Source organism: Ostrinia furnacalis, unplaced genomic scaffold, assembly GCF_004193835.3.
Source record: "Ostrinia furnacalis isolate ACB-3 unplaced genomic scaffold, ASM419383v2 OfSCF2997, whole genome shotgun sequence".
NCBI classification, from domain to species: domain Eukaryota; kingdom Metazoa; phylum Arthropoda; class Insecta; order Lepidoptera; family Crambidae; genus Ostrinia; species Ostrinia furnacalis.
Window position 1 is genome coordinate 245952 of NW_021133236.1, and position 21215 is coordinate 267166.

At 37.1% G+C, this 21215-nt stretch overlaps 2 protein-coding genes across 5 annotated transcripts in view; one reads left to right on the top strand and one right to left on the bottom strand.

Annotated features, from left to right (window-relative positions):
- S6KL (ribosomal protein S6 kinase like) overlaps positions 1 to 21215 on the top strand; it is a 77640-nt gene that overhangs the window by 8499 nt on the left and 47926 nt on the right. For 2 of the 3 annotated variants that reach the window (XM_028310268.1, XM_028310267.1), the window contains one exon: positions 5722 to 5810. In XM_028310268.1, the coding sequence (XP_028166069.1) occupies positions 5722 to 5810 (89 nt within the window). Of the gene's footprint in view, positions 1 to 215; positions 4116 to 5721; positions 5811 to 21215 lie in introns of those variants that run through there. The other variant, XM_028310269.1, reaches the window with a different exon arrangement.
- Positions 7709 to 21215, bottom strand: part of LOC114356891 (neurofilament heavy polypeptide) — a 41359-nt gene continuing 27852 nt past the window's right edge. For both annotated transcript variants that reach the window (XM_028310272.1, XM_028310270.1), the window contains exon 2: positions 7709 to 9151. In XM_028310272.1, coding sequence (XP_028166073.1) covers positions 7963 to 9150 — 1188 coding nt within the window. In that variant the 5' untranslated portion in view covers position 9151 and the 3' untranslated portion in view covers positions 7709 to 7962. The remainder of the gene's footprint in view (positions 9152 to 21215) is intronic.

Below are 21215 nucleotides of genomic sequence, written 5' to 3' on the forward strand. Positions count from 1 at the left end.
TTTTACTTAAAAGTGACGACATTTCAACTCAATATAATACTGTAATTAATCGATTATGAAAAAAATTAAAAATTACGTGTCCAATATTTTATTATTATCCGTCTGACGGACCAAATAGAATTTCGATTTCATTACCCAGTTATCGTCCCAATTATCGTTGGTGTACCTAATCAACAAATAAAATAAAAAAATAATGGCGGTCATTTCCATTTCAGTGTCGGACTTGACTCGTTACGTATTTTAATCGCGAAATGGCTCTGACCCGCCACGCGGCCGCGACAAGCGCGCGCGCGTAACGGCATGCGCTGACGCCGCCGCCATGAACGCCCGCACCATCTCGTTCGAGCTGTCGATGGAGGGCCGGCAGGTCGACGAGGTGGTCGCCAGCATCTTCCACACCGTCCTCTTCCATCGCTCCAGCGGCAAGTTCACCTACAACAACGAGGAGAGCTACTCCATACGCACCGTCAGCTACGTCGACGTCGATTGCGACTTCATCGACTTCACCTACGTGTGCTGCGAGTCGGAGGCGCTGGGACATAACGTGAGGCGCGAGATATCAGACTTTTCGGAGCTGTTGCGAGCAGTGGACGGGACCTCGGCGCCGCCGCGTGGCTCCATTAGCCTCGAGTTCTTCCAAAAGAGACGCGCGCGTTGGCCGTTTCAACCCGAGTGCGTGCCCTGGGAAGTTTGGACTGTATACTGTGAATTAACCGAATCCCGCCCGGATCAGGAACTCCACAGCAAACACGAGAGCGTGGTCGAAATGCTCCAGGACAAAATCGTATTCATCACGGAGATCATCAACCGCCACGAGTACGTCCCTAAAATGCCGAGCCGCTCCGACGCGGATCTCATATTCGACACGTCATATACCGATATCCAGCCGTATCTATTCAAAATTCATTACAATCTATCCGGCGCACCGTCCACCACAGTTGGCAATACAGTGCGCAAACTCATCCGTGACACCCTATATTTGTGATGCTTGTAGCTTCCACTCTCTTCCTCAAGGCACCTCGACTGACAACTAACTGCACTAACCGACCGAGTTAGTCGAGCGACCGATTCTCGGGGGGTCGACTCCGAAGCTTTGATCCTACGTAGAACGCGCATATTCGTCCGTACTATAAACATAGTTGACGTCGGCAATCGCCTACTTTAATTTTACAAGTTATAGTGATAAGTATTAATAAAGATTTATTTTTGTGGACAAAATTTCTGTAAATATAAGATTTTTTAAAATTAGTGATCGATTTGAATTTTTTAACAAATTAACGAATCTAACATTTAAGCGATGTCTTTGGTACGATTTGTCTCTGTAAAGTTTTCCCGTAACTTTTTATCTGAGCTACATATTTTGTACTTATTGCGAATCGTCATTCACAAGCCTTGCGCGGTTGGTGGCACGCTATTTACGTTTCTAATTGACTAGTATACTGTACTACTATTAGTGTAATGACTGTTAGCTTGTATTTTATGTTATTATTACGCTGTGTTTTAACTGCATGACTTAATAATTAATTTTGCCTGTTGTACTATTAGTATGAAAATAGGTTTATATTTAGTTGTAATCATTTCAGAGCTATGACTCCCAAGGCTGGTTGATGTGTCCACTCATTTATATGATTTATTTAGAGTTTGAATTTGTCTGTGTTTGTTTGTAATCTGTAAGTTTTTTTAGCCTTTGTGGAATTTTAGTGAGGTAAGTTTATTAACAATGCACACTATAGCTAAGTGGGTAGTTTTTAAACATAGTTACCTAGAAATTGATGGCATAAAATTATGATGTGTTTAGTTAGTTTATTTTTCTATTATTGGACCATCGCCATTGCAATATAAAAAAAGTTGGTGATGTGTCGTGAGTGTTCAGAGAAGGATGCAATGAAGTTACAGCTTTTATTTTGTATGATTGTTATGCCTCGATCTCACTAGGGTAGGTTACGAAAAATGTTTCATATACATCACAAGTAGCGTTAGAAAACTCGTTGCCTTTGCTCTAGTGAGAACAAGGCTTTATGACAGTTTATGACAAATTGAGTGCGGTCCCACTCAGTGTATAGTATAGTCGTTTGACTATTGTGTGTTTTTTATATTAAAATGATCGCTTTGTGATATTGCTAGCGAAAATTACAATTTGTATAAAATTAAAATGGTTTTATCGTGTGAGCGTAGATTATAGTAATGATACTGAGCCTTAAATGTGTTTTAGGTGTCAGTTTTAATGTATGAGATGTATATAAAAATAATGTACAGATTTTTCTCATTTTTTTTAATCTATTGTATAGTGAAGAGCTTTATTCTAAAATACGGTAGAGTGTAAAAGTGATGTTACAAAGCGTACGTGTATGTAATATTTGTTAGAGAATAGTTGGTGCATGAATTGTCTCATAGGTTAAGACATTTTAAAGTAACCAGATGAACAGATACATGCCTTTTGTTAATGATGACTCTATTATATTGAATTTTTGTATTCAAGAGAAATGAAGATAGCAAATTGAATAACATTTTTCATATTAGATAGGTAATTAATTATAGCCTTGTTTTTGTTTGCCCAAATACGCCCAGATCCAATGCGTTGTTCTTCTTATATACGTCACTATGACACGTGTTTCTTTGTTTGGTATTCCAACAATACTTATGTTACTACATTACGTAAAGTGACCTCGAAAAAAATAACAAAAGTAACAATTTTATACGCGACTGTTCAACAATAAGCTGTTTCTTACAGCTTAGTTCCAAGCAATCTTTATTGGTGATACCCCTAATTAATGACCTTATAAATGTAGGCGCGACATATAACTTTAAGCTACTTAAAATTAACTAATATTAACAATTATTGTAACAATATTTTTAAGATCAGTGTGAGCCTACATTTAACCTACTGACATTGCCTATTATTTTTTATTTTTGTTGTTATAGTATGACATAACGTTGTGAAAATCATGAAACATAAGTCTTTGATGATAGATAATATGCCCATGACTATGAAAATTTTAATTCGAATTTTAATGCGGATTTTTGCTGCGGAACTCAACGCAGGACGTGCATTTTAGTTATCATATTTCGGAAATTATTGAGACATTATTTCTATGAAGGCCAGGGGAGACCCCCCGAATTCGCTTGAATTTTAAGCGATTTTCTTTGTTAGCTATTCTATTGTGAAGTTCGACCAAAATCTGTCCTGTAATTTTTGCGTGAAAGACAAACATTTAACATTTATATCCATAGAACCAAGTTCACGTCCTGCGTTGAGTTCCGCGTTCATACCATAACCCTGGATTTGGTTTGGTTGTTCTTTGGCCTTGGATAACGACATCGATTGTCTAGCCTTATGGCCTAGTAATAAGGGAGTTTTCAAATCCCATGAACAGTCTTGATAACAAGAAAAGAAGCACCTTGGAACGTTTTCTGATTGGTGAAATAAATGGTGTCAGCCAGTCAGAAGGCATTGTAGTTAATCCACACAACACCTTTCTGATTTTATACTGTCCTACCTCATTATGACTTTAGCCTTAGTACATTTCAATTGGGTGTTGTTCTTTTGTAACTATTTAATTTACATACGATGATTATTTATCAATACCTCTTAATTGACATAAATGTGATATAAGAATTTCAGTTCGTCGAAACATATTATGTCAAATAGGAGGTGTATCAGTTACTTCAGCGTCGAATAACTATTTATCAGAATGATATTTGTCACCAAAGATGAGGCTGTATATGATTTCAAAACTATTATTCCTATGCAAATAGTTTATTTACATCCATTCGTAATTCATATCAGCGAGTACCTTAAAATTAATATAATTTTATATGTTTACACAAACAAATCTGGTGATAAGACAATATATTTTATTCTATTCTAATACCTTTATTGTGTGCCTCGGTTTATGAAGTGTGGTGTTGTTAGGCACATGTAAAAAACTATATCATTGCACACAACTTGCTATGGCCTTATTTGAAAGATATTTTAGATTTATACGTCATATAGCGTGTATAATAACGGCTGTTACATATTAGAATATATGGTAAATGAGACAGGAGGTATTTGTTGTGATGTATAAGTTCAAAAAAAATCTGAAAACTCTTAGTCTTGTGATAATTTATATTAATATGTGAATAAATGATGAAGTATTAAAAACAGCTTTTTATTTTTCGTAAGACACCTTTAAATATGATTGTCATAGAGGTTACAGTGTATTTTTTCAATATCTATAATAGGTACTAAGGTTGGGTTGCACCGTCTTACTTTGACTTTAACAAACGTCAGAAGTCTGTCAAACTCCATACAAAAAACACTGGATAACGTTATAGTTACTGCTAAAATTTGGTGCAACAAAATCCTGTTTTGCAATATTGTTTTCAGGGGAATTTAGTACACACCTAATGTCTTGTTAACAATTTTGACGTGCAAGTCGATAAAAAATTCGTGTGTATCAATTCAAAGTTGCTGAGATGACGCGCTTGGTGAAGTAGTTTATAACACCAGCAGGCTGCTGTGCGGTTCGAATCCTGCCAGCTATAAACTTACATGGATTTCTGAATTTTCCCGTAACTTTGTAGTCTGAAAAGTTGTACTTAATGGGGCTATGATTAATTGCATTGCATTTGCAATCACCAATTTGGTGCCACCGTCAAGTAAAGTCCTAATATTCGCCAGTGGCGCCAACTGGTGAGCGAAAAAAGAAACCCTCATTGTTTTCGATTAGAGAAATTGGAATCGACGTTATGTTTAAATAAACGAATAAAATCGATAATATAATAAGACGAAAATGAAAGATGTAGGATTGTAGGTATGAGATCCACTAGATAAATATTTATTTTTTAAATGGTAATCTTTAAGTTCATGAAACAGTTACCTCGTACTACAGTTGTCTAATTTCGTTGAGCTGAAACGAGTGAAAACAGTGATTTAGTTAAATAAAACTACCTCGAGCACGAATAATCACGGCTTCTTGATACCATAGATAAATATTATCTATGTTCATACAAAACGATTACGATACCACAATGGAACGATATTTATTCGTGCTCCGGGTACTGTACTCTATGGCGGTTCTCTTTAAAAACAATTTTTAAATACCCAAGTGAAGTGATGCAAGAGGACTTCGTGTGCTACGCGACATCAAGATGTTCCTACCAAAGAAAAGTAAATATTTTATATTACCTACATATTATTTTTATTGCTTAAATAATTTAAAGTATGAATGGGGGAATGCTAGGTGCGTATAGCACAAGAAGTGTGAAATGGTTTCTGGTCGTTTAATTTTGTGAGAATGGTGTGTCTTGCTGCCTTTTTATGTAAATTGCTGTAACTATTATTATTTAATATAACGATATTTATATTACGATGAGACTTTATGCTTTATTGTAAAGAAGCCTTCACGTGCTTATATTCACGTGAGCGTATGCAGTTTTTGAATACAGCTATACGCAATGCACACCGTCACGTCGCTATGTGAATTTTCAGGCCTAGATCTAAACTTGGATAGCTTGGGTAACCCTAAAAGTGACTTTTCAGATAGTACTTGTTTATGGGATAGTTTTTATTCCCTTTATGTTAAGGAAGCTAATGATACCTACACAACTTAATACTTTAAGTAGGTACTTTTGTAAAAGATTTCTAGTTTGATTTTCGAGTTTAGACCTAGACGTTTATATTATTTGCGTTTATTTTATTCTTACCAAAAACTTACCAATGATGTCTTTTGTTGACAGCACCTGAAGTCCTGGGCAGGGAGCCCTACGGGCATGCGGTGGACTGGTGGTCTTTGGGGGTCATCGCCTGTCGCATGCTGACGAATGAGGTGAGTGGACATCTTACTTTAATCCCTAGTAGTCCGATCAACGAAGCTTTTGTAACCCGAATAATTCCTCTGCCTATGAAACTTGGCACACGATGAAATGACCTACATGAAGGAAATAGGAATCTCCTCTTTGGATCGGACTATAGGTCACACATATTGCGATAACTATCACGAAGTGTTTAGCCAAGTATACTTCAGTGCTTTTTTCCATAGTCATATGTAGGTAACTGTTAAAAGAACTTCGCTTCGTTATATCGCACGAATGGTATCGCGATGTGTGTGACCCAGGGGTATACGGAAACTCGATTAAGCCTTAGCGCAGACCACCGACTTTTGTTTGGCCGATAGTTGGGCCCGATTTCAATTTGTATGAAGAATCGGGCGATACCAAATCGGTGTAGGGTGCGCACTGTCATACATCTTCATACTAATTAACACCCCGACTCAACTATCGGCTAACTAAAATTCGGTGGTCTGCGCCTAGGCTTAGACGTTTATAACAAAATTCTTTATGACAATTTTGGATAATATTTAATAATTTAAAACAATCGAATTACCTGGTGGGAATCGAACCCACGACCCTTCGCTGGCCCGGAAACTCCTTCGAGTTTAAAAAATTTTGTTTGAGATGCAACTTTTAACGCTATAAAAATTAATAAAAAAGGTTTATTAGGGCAGGGCTATTATTATTAAAGCCTTAATTATTATAGGTGCTTCGACGTTTACCAGACAGGTGTAGTCGTAAAAATATGTAATTACCTGAATTATAGGTTTACTTATCTTTTATTTAATCTTCTTTACTTCTATTAATGTACTTAGATAGGAAAATATTTACAAAAATAATTACAAACAACATTATTATCCCGTGTTTGAAGAAGTGTATTACGCTTGAAAGCGTATACATATTATAATGTAACAATATTGCGTTAGGTACTTTATAATTTTTCATAAAAACATGGTGTTTTTACCATGGAATTGGAATGACTCAGATGTTTTGTACTTGATTTACGTGGTTAATGGTTATGTTTAAAGATTATTGCAAGATAAAGGCAATATTGAGATCATGATAAGGCAAGTATCGTGACCGAAACCTCAAAGTAAGGTAAAACAAGGTTTGTTATGCTTTTTCAAATTGATAGTGTTATGAGTGTCCATTAGCCTCCGGATTTAGGGGGGTCGTCACCATATGGATTACATACTTATGTAAAAGATATTTAACCTTCTTGATTTATTTATTGTATGATCAGTTAGAATTCCATCAATTCGTTGAGCAAACAAAAGTTCTAGCAATCAACAAAATAATATGCTACTCCAATTAAAAGATATAGGTAGGTAATTAATTAATCGTTATTGTAAAAATCAGTAGTAGGTAATATGTGGTAGGTAGTATGTTTTATTTTAAAAAACTCATTGGTTTGTGTTGTTATGAGTCATAATAACCACTCGCATTCTAATTTTATGTTTTAAGATTTGTTTATTCATGGTGTATTTAGGTATGTGGTAAACAATGAGATCATCTTTGTCAAAAATGATATTTCGCTTTACATTTGTGATACTTGTTCATTCTACAGATAAAAATATGCTATGTCAGTCTCTAACTCTATCCTTAGACTAGGCGCACACCGTTGATTTTTCGTCGGCCGATAGTTTAGTCGGGCAGTTGATCAGTATGGGCATGTATGGGAGTGCGCACACTACGCCGATTCGATTTGGCCGATTCTTCATACAATTTAAAATCGGGCACAACTATCGGCCAATTAAAAATCAACGGTGTGCGCCTACTCTTACAAATTGGATAGACAGAGTTTGGATCAAAGGAAATAAAAGTCGGTTTATTATAAAAACATATTTTATTACTTATAGTACTTACCGGAAATTCGATAATTTACTTTGAGAAATAATAATTACAACGCAGGTAATTTTTCGATTCGGCTATTTAAATAAGTCTCTAGGTCTTCTAGTGAATAGACGGGAATACCCACGCAGACGCGTCAACGTGGCTTTTGCCACTCACTCAATCACATATACATACGTGCATGCATCACATATACATACGTCGCGCTGCGGCGCGGCGCACCGGCCGCGGGCGGGGGGCGGGGGTCGAGGGCCGTCGACCCACGCCCGCCGCTAGCGCCATCTCACTCAAACTAATCTAAGATTTGGGACTCTTCTTCTCGCCGCTCTCCTCGGAAGAGTCCTCTCCGCTCTCTTCCTTCTTCTCGCTGCTCTCTTTGCTCTCCTCAGAACTGTTTGGGGCTGGGGCGTCACCTTGCGGCTTCTCTTTGGGTTCCTCGGGCTTTGGTTCACTGGGTTTCTCCTCGGCGGGCTTGACTGGCTCGAACTGCACGGGCTCGGACTTTTCAGCCGCAGCAGGGACAGCGGGCTCAGCGGGGGCGGCGGGAGCGGCGGCCTCGACTTCCTTGGCCTCGCTGGGCTTCACGGGTTCGCTTAGGGCGGGCTCGTTGGCCTTTCCTTCCTTCACGGGCTCGGCCTCCTTAACAGCTTCCTTAACAGCTTCTTCAACAGGCTTGGCCTCCTCGGGTTTGGGCACCTCTTTGACCTCCTCAACCTTAGCTTTCTCCTCAACGGTGTCACGAACCACGCGCAGACTGTCTTCGGCGGCAGCTTCGCTTGATTTGGCAGCAGGTACTTCAGCAGGCTTCTCTTCGGCTTTGGTTTCTGCGGGCTTCTCTTCTACGGCCGCAACGGCAGCGGGAGCAGATTCCTCTTTCTTTTCTTCAGCGATGGGTTCGGCACTCTTGCCTACAGGTAAGTCGATTTTCTTCTCGGGTGTTGGGATAATGGCAGCGGGGTCAACCACATCATCAGCGACTGCGGCAGGAGACTTGATTGCGGTAACGACGTCAATGGGCTCTTCGGGAATAGACTTGGCTGCTGCGGCGTCATCAAGAGGCAAAACTTCCTCTGCTTTAGCTGACTCTTCAGGTTTCACCTCAGGAGCAACTTCGCTGACAGACTTAGGCTCTTCTGGTTTGCTTTCTTCGGGCTTAGCTTTTGCAGCTTTGGCTGGCTCGGCAGACTTGGATTCAGGAGCCTTGTCCTCTTTTTTCTCTTCTTTCACTTCCTCAGGTTTGGGCGCCTCAGCTTCAGCTTTAGCTTCGACTGGAGCACTCTTGACTTCAGGTTCAGGAGCTTTCTCTTTCTCAGGCTCTGGTTCAACTTTCTTTTCTACGGCAGCTGGTGGAGAAATAGCTTCGGGTTTTGGTTCTTCAGACTTGACCTCTGCAACTTGAGCCGGTACCTCGACGGGTTTCTCCTCAGCTACTGGCATGGCCAGACTCACAGCCGCGAAGGCCAAGCATAATAGTACGACCTTCATCCTGTAAAAAAAGAAAACATAAAATTAGTTGATTGACAATAATCACTACTACGACTAAGTTGTAGATTTGAATGCACGTCTAAATCGTGAGTGTGGTAAGGCCAATGTTACGCGTCGACCGGATTCAACGTTTCGCAGCAATTTTCTGATTAAGATTGAATTGTCTAAGGGTCTGATGCGGTGTGGAACGAGAACCTATTTTCTAGTTGCTTTCAATTATTGATAAAAAGGATGTAAACTATTTGTGAAAGCCAGTTACGAGCTTTCGCAACGTTATTTCTCATGAGCCTGTTCCTATAAGTTATTGATGCTTGTAATGAGATAAGACGCTGTTGGATATTAAGTTAACGATATGTGAGTAGCTCATCTATTTTCCATTAGCTCGGAAGGTCGAGCACCTCGGTTTCTATTTATAGCAGTCTAAGCAAAGGTAGGGCATTAAGTCGATATCCCAGGTCCTGCTGGAATGCGGTCTGGCGCCGCTCTGTAAATAGATTATAGCCTGTCGGGGATAATCGTTTTAAAATAGCTAAAATACTAGTCTCGGCATAAGACGCTAGGGTGTAATTATGTTGGGTCTAGATGAGCTAGTTTCTTCTAGATGATTATGCGTGTTTACGTACTTTGTAGATATTATCGTATATTTTTAGTTCTCACAGGTAAACAGGATCGTGTTTATAAAATTGCACACGATGGACGCTTCCTAGCGCGTGCGAGCTAGGCAGGATGCGCAACGCGCGCTGGAAATATGGATGATCCGTCCAGACGTCGGCAACACATTATCTGAATTTTAATTGGCTCATTGAATTGAATTGCCACTAGAATACATTTCATGTCAACGTATGAATGATTCACATTTTGCCAGTCGGACGAGATATCTCTGTAATTTTATCGCAGTAAGATTCAGCGAGCGTTAAAATAATGAGTGCAATGTCTCCCGATTTTTTATTTGCCAAGACGGGATAGCCGTTTCAGCTTTATTTTTATGTCTTTTCGATGTTGGAGATTCAAGTTCAGCGTAATGGGGTCCGGTTTCATAACCTGGTCTCGGTGGTTACCACTTATTACGTACGACCTGTTTTAACTTCACATAATCTGATGCGCCTCTTGGTTTCTTTTGATTGCAGCCTCTCGCAGGGCTTGCTGTCTTTTTTTCGAAAAAAAAATCTATATTTATAAAAATGTGAGAGAGTTTTTTTATAAACTTGAATAGTCTGTGCTTGATAGTACATAATATCACGCATACCGGTTGATATCTGATTTTTATTTGGACCAAAAAAACGCCCACAAGTAGACAGTCATAATCTTTAGGCTTTAGCATTTGTAATAAATGCTTCACAAACCATTTCAGTAACAAGATTTTCGTATTTTAAAATCAGTCGCACAGCCCTAATGAGAGCTGAATCACTGATAAAAAGTGAATAAATCAATGCAGTTTTTCGAAACTGGTTTCTTGTGTAGACTTCAGTAGCAGGTCATCGACGTATATTTTTCGTGTTGCCGATGTTTTAGTGAACACATCGGTGTGATCAAGTACATCCACCGGCTATTGCCTTGCCTCACTCGATCTTCAATTCAGATTACTTTTTTTACTTTATTATTACCGCAAACGGCTTTCGGTTTCACAATTTTTAAAACGCACAATTTATGACGCGTAATTTCGATGTCTGGTGCGCACGTACTTACATGTTCACAGCAATTTAAATTTTAATGGGATTTTCAAAGAACTACATCATTTTATGAAAAGTTGTGCAGATATTAAAGGTTTCTCTAAAAATGGATAGATAGAATTTGGAAAATGGTTTTGATGAACTGGTCAATTTAATCTAAAACTTCACAATTTTCTTTTACCACTTCATCTAGACAGAAAATCATGACTTGTCTACAGTTTTAATACGAATACTAAAAGCACATTGTACACGAAGCAAGTTTAAGATGCCCTATGCATTGTAATTGCGCTGCATTGGTTTTCCCCACTTAGCCTGATTTATGCCTTTATTCAGTTGTTATTTTCTGGAAGGATATCCTCGCCGAGGGCAAGCATTGTCGCCTTCCCACGTCGTTGGAGGGCAATCTTCCAATTGAGTCTAGCGCACGCTTCTCATTGGTTCAATGAAAAAATTTGCCGACCGCCTCTGTTAGTACCCCACTGCATGTATCCCCACGTGATTCCGTAGAGCGTGAATATACACATACGATATGCGCTTAACATTTTTAACGGTGATTTAATTTATGTGGAATTGATTGATAACGACTATGCAGAAACGTGATTGTGGTATTTAGTTATGATTCAGCTAAATTGTGTTCTTGTAATCGCTATTATGGCATCAGAAGTGTCTGATTTTGAATGTAGAGTCCTTGATATTAACTGTTTCACGCTTTGTGTTATTTAGTTTATAAATGTGACCAGACTATACCTAGAAACAGTTATTTGTCTGGTTGAATAGATGAATTTCTAAAACTGTTCGACCTGATAGCGGGCCTTGTAAAATTTTGTCTATTATGCTGGTTGCAACACTGTCCAGCGTCATGGCTGGCTGCGTTTGCGCAACACACATTTTGTTGATCACCCCTATTGAACCGTGACAGACCATTTGTCTCAGAACGTGAGATATAGTATCGAAATTAATCGATATGCTAATTTGATGCTGTGGAAGTAATTTTATTCCAATACCCGTGTAGAGCCTTCGAATAAATGTTAACATTGCTGCGTTTTATATTCTATTGATTGCTTTTACAATAGCGTTTGTAAATCAGATGTTTCGAACATAAATACGAAGAAGCTAATAAATACAAAGTAAATTTTTTGAGGGATTGCTATAAAATATCGTCAAATGCTAGTTATTTATTTACTTGTGCACTTTGAATGCGTAATGCCATGGCAGACCACACACACGTTCTAAAGCTCTTGAAGGCATGTCTGCATAGTAAAAGGAATTGTGTCATTTAACTGCGAACACATTAACATAACTATCATAAACACTTGAAAACCTGGTAAATCTTTCTTCTGAAGAGACCTAGGAGTTAATCACCACAATAAACAAGCCTATCGCAAAACAGGTATGCAATCAGCATTATGTCTGTTATAATGCTGCTGTACAGCTTGCCATAGAGATTTCCTTCGCTTTGTGGTTCCATCGAAATGTTACAAGGCTCTTCGTATCGTGCATTGTAATTATGTTCACCATAATAGCCCAGTTAGTTGTATCTGCAGAATGCATCGCACACCTATTTTTTAATAAAATATTTTCTTATATAACCGTTATGTATGTATTGGCAATATAAAAGATTGCGCAGATGTCGCCGGAATTGATTGACTGTGTCGCTTTGCACAATTTTAAGCGATTAAATAATTGTTAGTTACAAAGACAATATTTTGATTAGGAAATTGTTGACCCGAAACTTGACAATAGTTTCTACATAAAAGGCACTTGAAACGGTGTGATTTCTGGGCTCTTCATATTGTTTGGCTGAAGCTGTTTTCCTATAATACCTACCTATTAGGTGGACTAAAATATTTATTTAATTCTAAAAATTTGATTATAATGGACTATCAATATTTAAAAGTCTCAGATTAAATAGATTTTAACATAACATTCCTAATGTTCTATTTCTGTACATTGTCGCATGATTATTCATACATTCACTAGCCGTTTAACTCAATCGCTTAGACTTCATTGAACACATGTGAAATCGCAAAGCGTGAAATCGACACTGAAATAAGATTAATATTTCACACAAAATCATGACACTACAAAATAACATGTTTCATTTACAAATATACAAAGTAATTTTGTAATCTCCGTACTATCTTGAAGAATCGTGAGCGTTTGTCGATTCAATTATAGAGCTTATATGGAACAATTTGCTTAGTTGAGTCATTCATTGGCACTATCGGTATGGGAACCACGTATTCTGAGATAATGGATATTACTAGATTGAGTTATTTTAACTAAGTAGGTACCTCGGTTCCAGGTTTGCTTTTTGCACAAAAAGCTTAGGCAGAGTTGCACCACCTAAGTTTGACCGTAAAAACCGGTGTATTTTGTATGGAGGTTGAAAAATTATTGACGTTTGTTAAAGTCAAAGTAAGTTGGTGCAACCCAGCCTTAGTGTCTTCTGGAGCATAAGTATTTCTTTACAGAATGTTCAGTTGATTCAAACAATGAAATAATTTTATTTCCGCGAGTTAGGATCTCTGAGGCATACACTGAATGTTTTTGGATTATTCACGAACTCCGGTAACACAAACGCAAGCAAAAATCTATTTAGTTTGTGAATAAGTACGAAAGTAAATGAAAAAAATCCCAAGAAATGTCGCTGCTAGAAGTTTCAATCACTAGTTTAATCAGAATACTTATGTAAGTACTTTGTATGTCTGTTATCTATTCGTATTTACTCTATAAGAAATGTAAATTGCGTGGGTTCGTCACCGGGCGCCATTTGGTGGCTCATTCCAGAAATCTCCCAATAAATTGTCAGGGGCATCGTCAAATTTCAAAATAACAGGTTTGGCTTTCTCCATCAGAATGCAGCAATTCTTGGGAAACATAATAAAATTAATTTACATTTATACAACTTGCATCATTTGGGTACGTATGGCATTAACTATTGCTCGCATGTAAATAAATTGTGAGCATTAAAAGGTTTAAAAGGCATTAAGTTAAAATACCAGACGGACATTATTATTGTGAACCCGTTTACCTGTTATGTTTACAATAATAATGACATTAACAAATTCTTTATTTGCACAAGAGTCCGTATCAAAGGATGCTAATAATATTAATGTGCATATATTGCCAAATTTTTGCATGCAAAACAAGGTTATAACATCCATGATATTGATAAAGTACTTAAATAATCATAAAATTTAGTATCCATGGTTAAACGGCCTATTGAAGAACACGCTATAACTGACTCTAGTTTTCAATTTCTGCTATCGATATCGTCTTAGTTTTTAAGTATAACGACTCTATAAAATCCCTTGGCGAGAATGTCTTGAGCAAAATCTATACCACTATAAGACTTTCTTAACAAAAAATGACCTACCGATCTAGATTCCAGCTAGGCTAGCTTTCTAAATATTTGCCAGGCAACATTAAAGATACAACACAGAAACAAAACATAAATCTAGCGATCGTAAACACCTTGATTGTTATAGGTCTTTTTTGGATGTTAGAGACAAGTGAATTATATTGCTTTATTTAAACTAAAATTATGTCATATTAACTACCTAGTAGTGACTTGTTGATAATTGATTTCCCGTAAGTTTTTTCTTTTAAATATACCTAGTTTACAATTTCGCTCAATATTCGCACATTTTTTCATGATATAAGCATGAACTTCGTACGTCATCTTACCGCTAGAAAGTGACATCAAAAATTGTTACTTTTTACGTCTTTTTATTGTTTTCATTTCATGTCGTAAGTGCGTTATCAATTGTCATTAGCGAATCTACCGGCAGCTGGGCGGATAAGTACAGGTTAGGCTGTCAGAAGTTCTGTCGAAACCCGTTATTCCACTCTGCGATTGTGCAACCACGACCCACGGTTCATTGTCGGCGCAATGGGATTATTGGGACCACGGATCGATCCTATTAAACCGTGTGTACATTATGCTGATGCTGTTGTTACTTACAACGTGGGTTCAGAGTTTTCTGTTCCATATCTGTCACAGCTCTTTGCGAGAAAGGGCTCTATACCGTGTGTACATTAAGCTATTGTTGTTACAATGTGATTTTCTGTTCGATATTTCTGGGAGAGTCGAAAAATGCTCGTAGTATTGCTCTACATTTCAACGAATTAAAAAACAAAAGTGTCAATCGGATATATACATTCTCTGATGATTGTTTTGGACAACTACGAACTAAACAATAAAGTTAAATCAAACATAATTGTTCTAATTAGTCCAAGTTTTGTGATTTGATAATAATTGATTATTATAATTGAGTTGTAATCGAGAGTATACGAACGAGCGCTAACGAACTTCACTGAAAACGCTACTGCTACGAATTTCAAGACCATAATAAGTAAGTGGTTTCTGACATGTAGAAGTGTACACCCAGCCTTACAAGATTTATTCAATAACATCTCACTCTACATAAATCACCCCGACAGCGAGATGACAGGCCAATGTAGGCACAATATAAGTGAGAATGACACGTTAAGAAATACCTACTATTTTGCGTTGATCTATGTCTTTTGTTGAATGCGTTATAAATCGATTCTAAATACTTCGGGCAGCTGTTCGGCACATGTATGAATGAACAGAAAAGTAATATTTTAAGTGTGCAATATCGGTGAGGAAATGCATGTGTAATGATNGATGGGCCAAGTGTGTCCTTGATTTTAGTTATGAAGCGTTAGCGTTGTGTCCATAGTGGATAATTGTTTCCATTTTTTTTTAGCTTGATAGCTAGCTTTTAGCCTTTCCAGTTTCTTTTTCATAATGTATTACCCACCTAGTAGTGAAAGGCCATGTAGTAGACACACTAGGTGTGCTTGCTGGCATGTCAAGCGAGCCACCTGGCGTTGAAGGGCTATGTATGTCCGTTGTAAACGCACTAGGTGTGCTTGCTGGCATGTCAAGCGAGCCACCTGGCGTTGGGCTATGTATGCCCCTTTAGGAGACGCACTGGTTGTACTTGCTGACTTCCGGTAGGATTTTGCGGGTATGTCAAGCGAGCCAACCAGTCGTCACAGGGTTGTGTATGAATGTTGCATTAAAATCTTTATTTGTGAAGCATAATTAAGTAAAATGGTTACATATAACAGTGGAATTACCATGCTTTGCTCAAAGAGCATACAATAATTATCGATTAATAGACTTTAATATTTAATTTTAGATAGGAGATAAATTAAACGTGCTTTAATGTGGGGTATATTAAATTACAATACTTATTAGATTTGATCTCATGTTGCAATACCCTAGCGGGTCCATGTTTTGAGTCTTAGGTCTTATGTAAGAACTTTTATATTACCAACATTGGAGCAATAAAGAATTTGAATTTGAATTTGGGTAGGGTATGCTTGACCTCGCATATGCTGAGCCTCATCCTTTTGCCTCTTATGTTTTTTTAATGTATTTTTTTTGTTTATATCTATGTTTGTGAAGCATGTAAAAACGAGGCAATAAAGTATTATCTTATCTTATCTTATCTTATCTTATCTTATCAAGCGAGCCACCTGGCGTTGAAGGGCTAAGTATGTCCGTTTAGAAGACTCACAAGGTGTGCTTGCTGGCATGTCAAGCGAGCCACCTGGCGTTGAAGGGCTATGCATGTCCGTTTAGTAAACGCACTAGGTGTGCTTGCTGGCATGTCAAGCGAGCCACCTAGCGTTGGGCTATGTATGCCCCTTTAGGAGACGCACTGGTTGTACTTGCTGACTTCCGGTAGGATTTTGCGGGTATGTCAAGCGAGCCAACCAGTCGTCACAGGGTTGTGTATGAAAGTTGCATTGAAATAAAACAAAAATACAAACTTAAAATCTTTATTTGTGAAGCATAATTAAGTAAAATGGTTACATATAACAGTGAAATTACCATGCTTTGCTCAAAAAGCATACAATAATTGTCGATTAATAGATTTTAATATTTAATTTTGGATAGGAGATAAATTAAACTTGCTTTAATGTGGGGTATATTAAATTATAATACTTATTAGATTTGATCTCATGTTGCAATACCCTAGCAGGGTCCATGTTTTGGGTCTATGTCTTATGTAAGAACTTTTATATCCCCAACATTGGAGCAATAAAGATTATTTGAATTCGAATTTGGGTAGNAATGTATTTTTTTTGTTTATATCTATGTTTGTAAAGCATGTAAAAACGAGGCAATAAAGTATTATCTTATCTATTATCTTATCTTATCTTATCTTTAAATATGAAATTAACATTGAACATAGCTCCCAATTCTGCAATTGACTATAATTAATAATCTGTATTGACAATTTCACAATTTGACATGCTTTGAATATTATAAATAAATTTCTTATTCTTTTATTCTTATTCCCATAAAATGTTCAGTTGATACTTGTCATACACAGTTTATTCCGTCGAGGACTTTATTTCACAGTTGAGAACAATGACGTCTGAAGATGAATCCGGTACACCACCGGGGACGCCCGTCAGCCGACGACGAAATAAGCGAGATAAGCGTATGAAGTTATCTTCGTNCCTCGCATATGCTGAGCCTCATCCTTTTGCCTCTTATGTTTTTTTTAATGTATTTTTTTTGTTTATATATGTTTGTAAAGCATGTAAAAACGAGGCAATAAAGTATTATCTTATCTTATCTTATCTTATCTTTAAATATAAAATTAACATTGAACATAGCTCCCACTTCTGCAATTGACTATAATTAATAATCTGTATTGACAATTTCACAATTTGACATGCAATGAATATTATAAATAAATTTCTTATTCTNGGGTATGTCAAGCGAGCCAACCAGTCGTCACAGGATTGTGTATGAAAGTTGCATAAAAAAATACAAACATAAAATCTTTATTTATGAAGCATAAGTAAAATGGTTACATGTAACAGTAGAATTACCGTGCTTTGCTCAAAGAGCATACAATAATTGTCGATTACTAGATTTTAATATTTAATTTTTGATAGGAGATAAATTAAACGTGCTTTAAATATGAAATTAACATTGAACATAACTTCCAATTCTGCAATTGACTATAATTAATAATCTGTATTGACAATTTCACAATTTGACATGTAATGAATATTATAAATAAATATCTTATTCTTATTATTCTTATTCCCAGAAAATGTTGAGTTGATACTTGTCATACACAGTTTATTCCGTCGAGGACTTTATTTCACAGTTGAGAACAATGNTATCTTATCTTTAAATATGAAATTAACATTGAACATAGCTCCCAATTGACTATAATTAATAATCTGTATTGACAATTTCACAATTTGACATGCAATGAATATTATAAATAAATTTCTTATTCTTTTATTCTTATTCCCATAAAATGTTGAGTTGATACTTGTCATACACAGTTTATTCCGTCGAGGACTTTATTTCACAGTTGAGAACAATGACGTCTGAAGATGAATCCGGTACACCACCGGGGACGCCCGTCAGCCGACGACGAAATAAGCGAGATAAGCGTATGAAGTTATCTTCGTCATCCAAGTAAGGAAGCGTCACCACGTCCGTCTTCTATGGGGCGAAGTTCCAAGAAAAGAATGCAAGGGGCTCATCTTCGAGCTCTATTGAAGAAGCAAGCAGGTTAGCAGCTTAGGTTCGGAAATACTCTTTATTGAAGTATTTTGAAATTTTATACGTTTAGTAGTTACGTAGTTATTCTTTTAATAACAGTTTTGACAATGTAATCCCTGAATTCAACTTCAAATAGAACGACTGTTTTGGTAAATGGAAAATCCATAAACGCGTACTTAATAATTGTTGTAATGAGAGCACTCTTTTACGCAAAACCGATGCTGATGTTGGTAGGTACTTAGTTTGGCGAAGCATTTTGATAATACTCCATTTGTAAGAGATTTGGTCAGTTATCATTCTTACCTCTAAAAAGAGCTAATATAAACATGAATGTTGATAAGATTGACGTTGTTGTAATGTTAGTGATCAATGATGTATAGGTATGTAGACCACTGACAAATGGTCGGAACTTCTCGGAACTGTCATTTCTCACGGTTTTGAATGATAGTTCTACACTAACATTCTATTAAGGTCCTAATCAGAATACTTTTGAGAACCACGAACACTTTTTGGCACTTTTTGTTACTGATATAATAGAAATCACAGATACAAGTAACAGTTTTTACTCAGTGCATGAGTTCCTACAATTTAAATAGTTTTTCTACAATTTCCTCCTTGACAACCTTGATTTAATCTAATATTGACTAATATCCGATTGACTGCCCTGCATTTATTTATTTTAATCTTACAATTAATTTAACTGACATTTATGATTTGACATTTAATTTGCTCATTATTACTCTTCTTTATTTATAATCACGCTTTAACATTTGTATGCCGACAAGGCTGATCACGGCTTGAACACATCTTTTGTTTGTACATCATACTCCTTACCTGTGTTTCACAAATAAATTATTTGAATTTGAATTTGAATTTGAACTAATTCTGGTTTTACCGAGGATAGTTACAAATTTCTTAGTCTCCTCTCGATCAAAATATTTTCGTGGGCTTAATTCCCACCTTAGGCAGTTGCGATATCATTGATATTTATTTATTTATTTAAGGTTCGCAAAACAAGTGATATAATAGTGATGGAGGAATATAATGTAACTAACGCCCCCCCGCGACTTTGTACGCGCGGATTCTGTTTTACCCCTAGGAGGTGGTTTCGTAAAATCCTTTCTTAGCGGATGCCTACGTCATAACATCTACCTGCCTGCATGTCAAATTTCAGCCCGATCCGTTGAGTGGTTTTGACTGTGCGTTTATAGATCACTGTCAGTCAGTCAGTCAGTCAGTCAGTCAGTCAGTCAATCAATCACCTTTGAGTTATATATATTTAGATTAACCGGAGGCCGAGTACCGGATGTTAAGTCTTTTTAATCCACAACGGCATAGAAGTCGTTGTTATTTATGTCTCCAATGCCATAACCGAACCACGTTAAAGTTAATAAGAAATTATTTTTAGTGATCCCACGTAATGCTAGATGAGACATTTGTGTGCTAATCGTGATGAAATCGAGCATTACGGATATTCAAACACTCGTAAGAATACAACAGTATTGGTTTCCAAAACAAAAAAAAAATAATGTTGAAGTACAGTTTCGCACTTGAATGGATTATTTGGATTCCTCTGTGAGGACGAAAGACGGGAACACAACCGAATAATATTTTAGGTAACACACACATCGTTACTGTCGTAGATGCATTTTCTAAAATGTTTTTGTGAAGGCCGTTCGCTATAGAACTGAAAACAAAAAGTGCAAAGATTCTGTCAAAGTTTGTTGGTCCCTATAAATTGACAGAAATTTTATGAAATACGATACATAGGATAGCTACTGGTGTTCTAAGTTTAAAAAAAAAACAAACCATTATGATCCATACAAGCTTAGATTCATGTTGAGGCCTTAGAAAAACATAATTCTGATGTAGTAAAGTGATAAATAAATAATGAACAGTATGCTCTTTAGGTAGGCATATTATCATGCTCTCTGTGGGCAATTAAAGTTAATATTATAAGCAACTAGCTTTCCGCCCGCAGCTTCGCCCGCGTGGAATTTTGTCTGTCACAGAAAAACTTTATCGCGCGCGTCCCTGTTTCAAAAACCGGGATAAAAACTATCCTATGTTCTTTCCCGGGACTCAAACTATCTCTATGCCAAATTTCATCAAAATCGGTTGCGAGGTTTAAGCGGGAAAGCGTAACAGACAGACAGACAGACAGACAGACAGACAGACAGACAGACAGACAGACAGACAGAGTTACTTTCGCATTTATAATATTAGTTGGGATTAGTTGGGATAGCCAANAAAACAAACAAAAAAAAGGTTAGGGCATACTTAAAGTGCGCTTATAATGAAGAGAATATCCAACAAAAAAAATGTTGAAGTACAGTTTCGCACTTGAATGGATTATTTGGATTCCTCTGTGAGGACGAAAGACGGTAACACAACCGAACTATATTTTAGGTAAAACACACATCGTTACTGTCGTAGATGCATTTTCTAAAATGTTTTTGTGAAGGCCGTTCGCTATAGAACTGAAAACAAAAAGTGCAAAGATTCTGTCTAAGTTTGTTGGTCCCTATAAATTGACAGAAATTTTAGGAAATACGATACATAGGATATAGATAACCCACGCTGAACTGTCCCACCAAACTCAATGACAGGGGGGCGCTACCATCGTTCAACTATATGGTTTCCAACATGACAAAAATCGGAACCAGCGATCCGGTATTGACGGTGGCGCCCCACTGTCAATGTCATCGATAGGACAGTCCAGTATTTTGGAACTATAGCTACTGGTGTTTGTAGTAAAGTGATAAATAAATAATGAACAGTATGCTCTTTAGGTAGGCATATTATCATGCTCTCTGTGG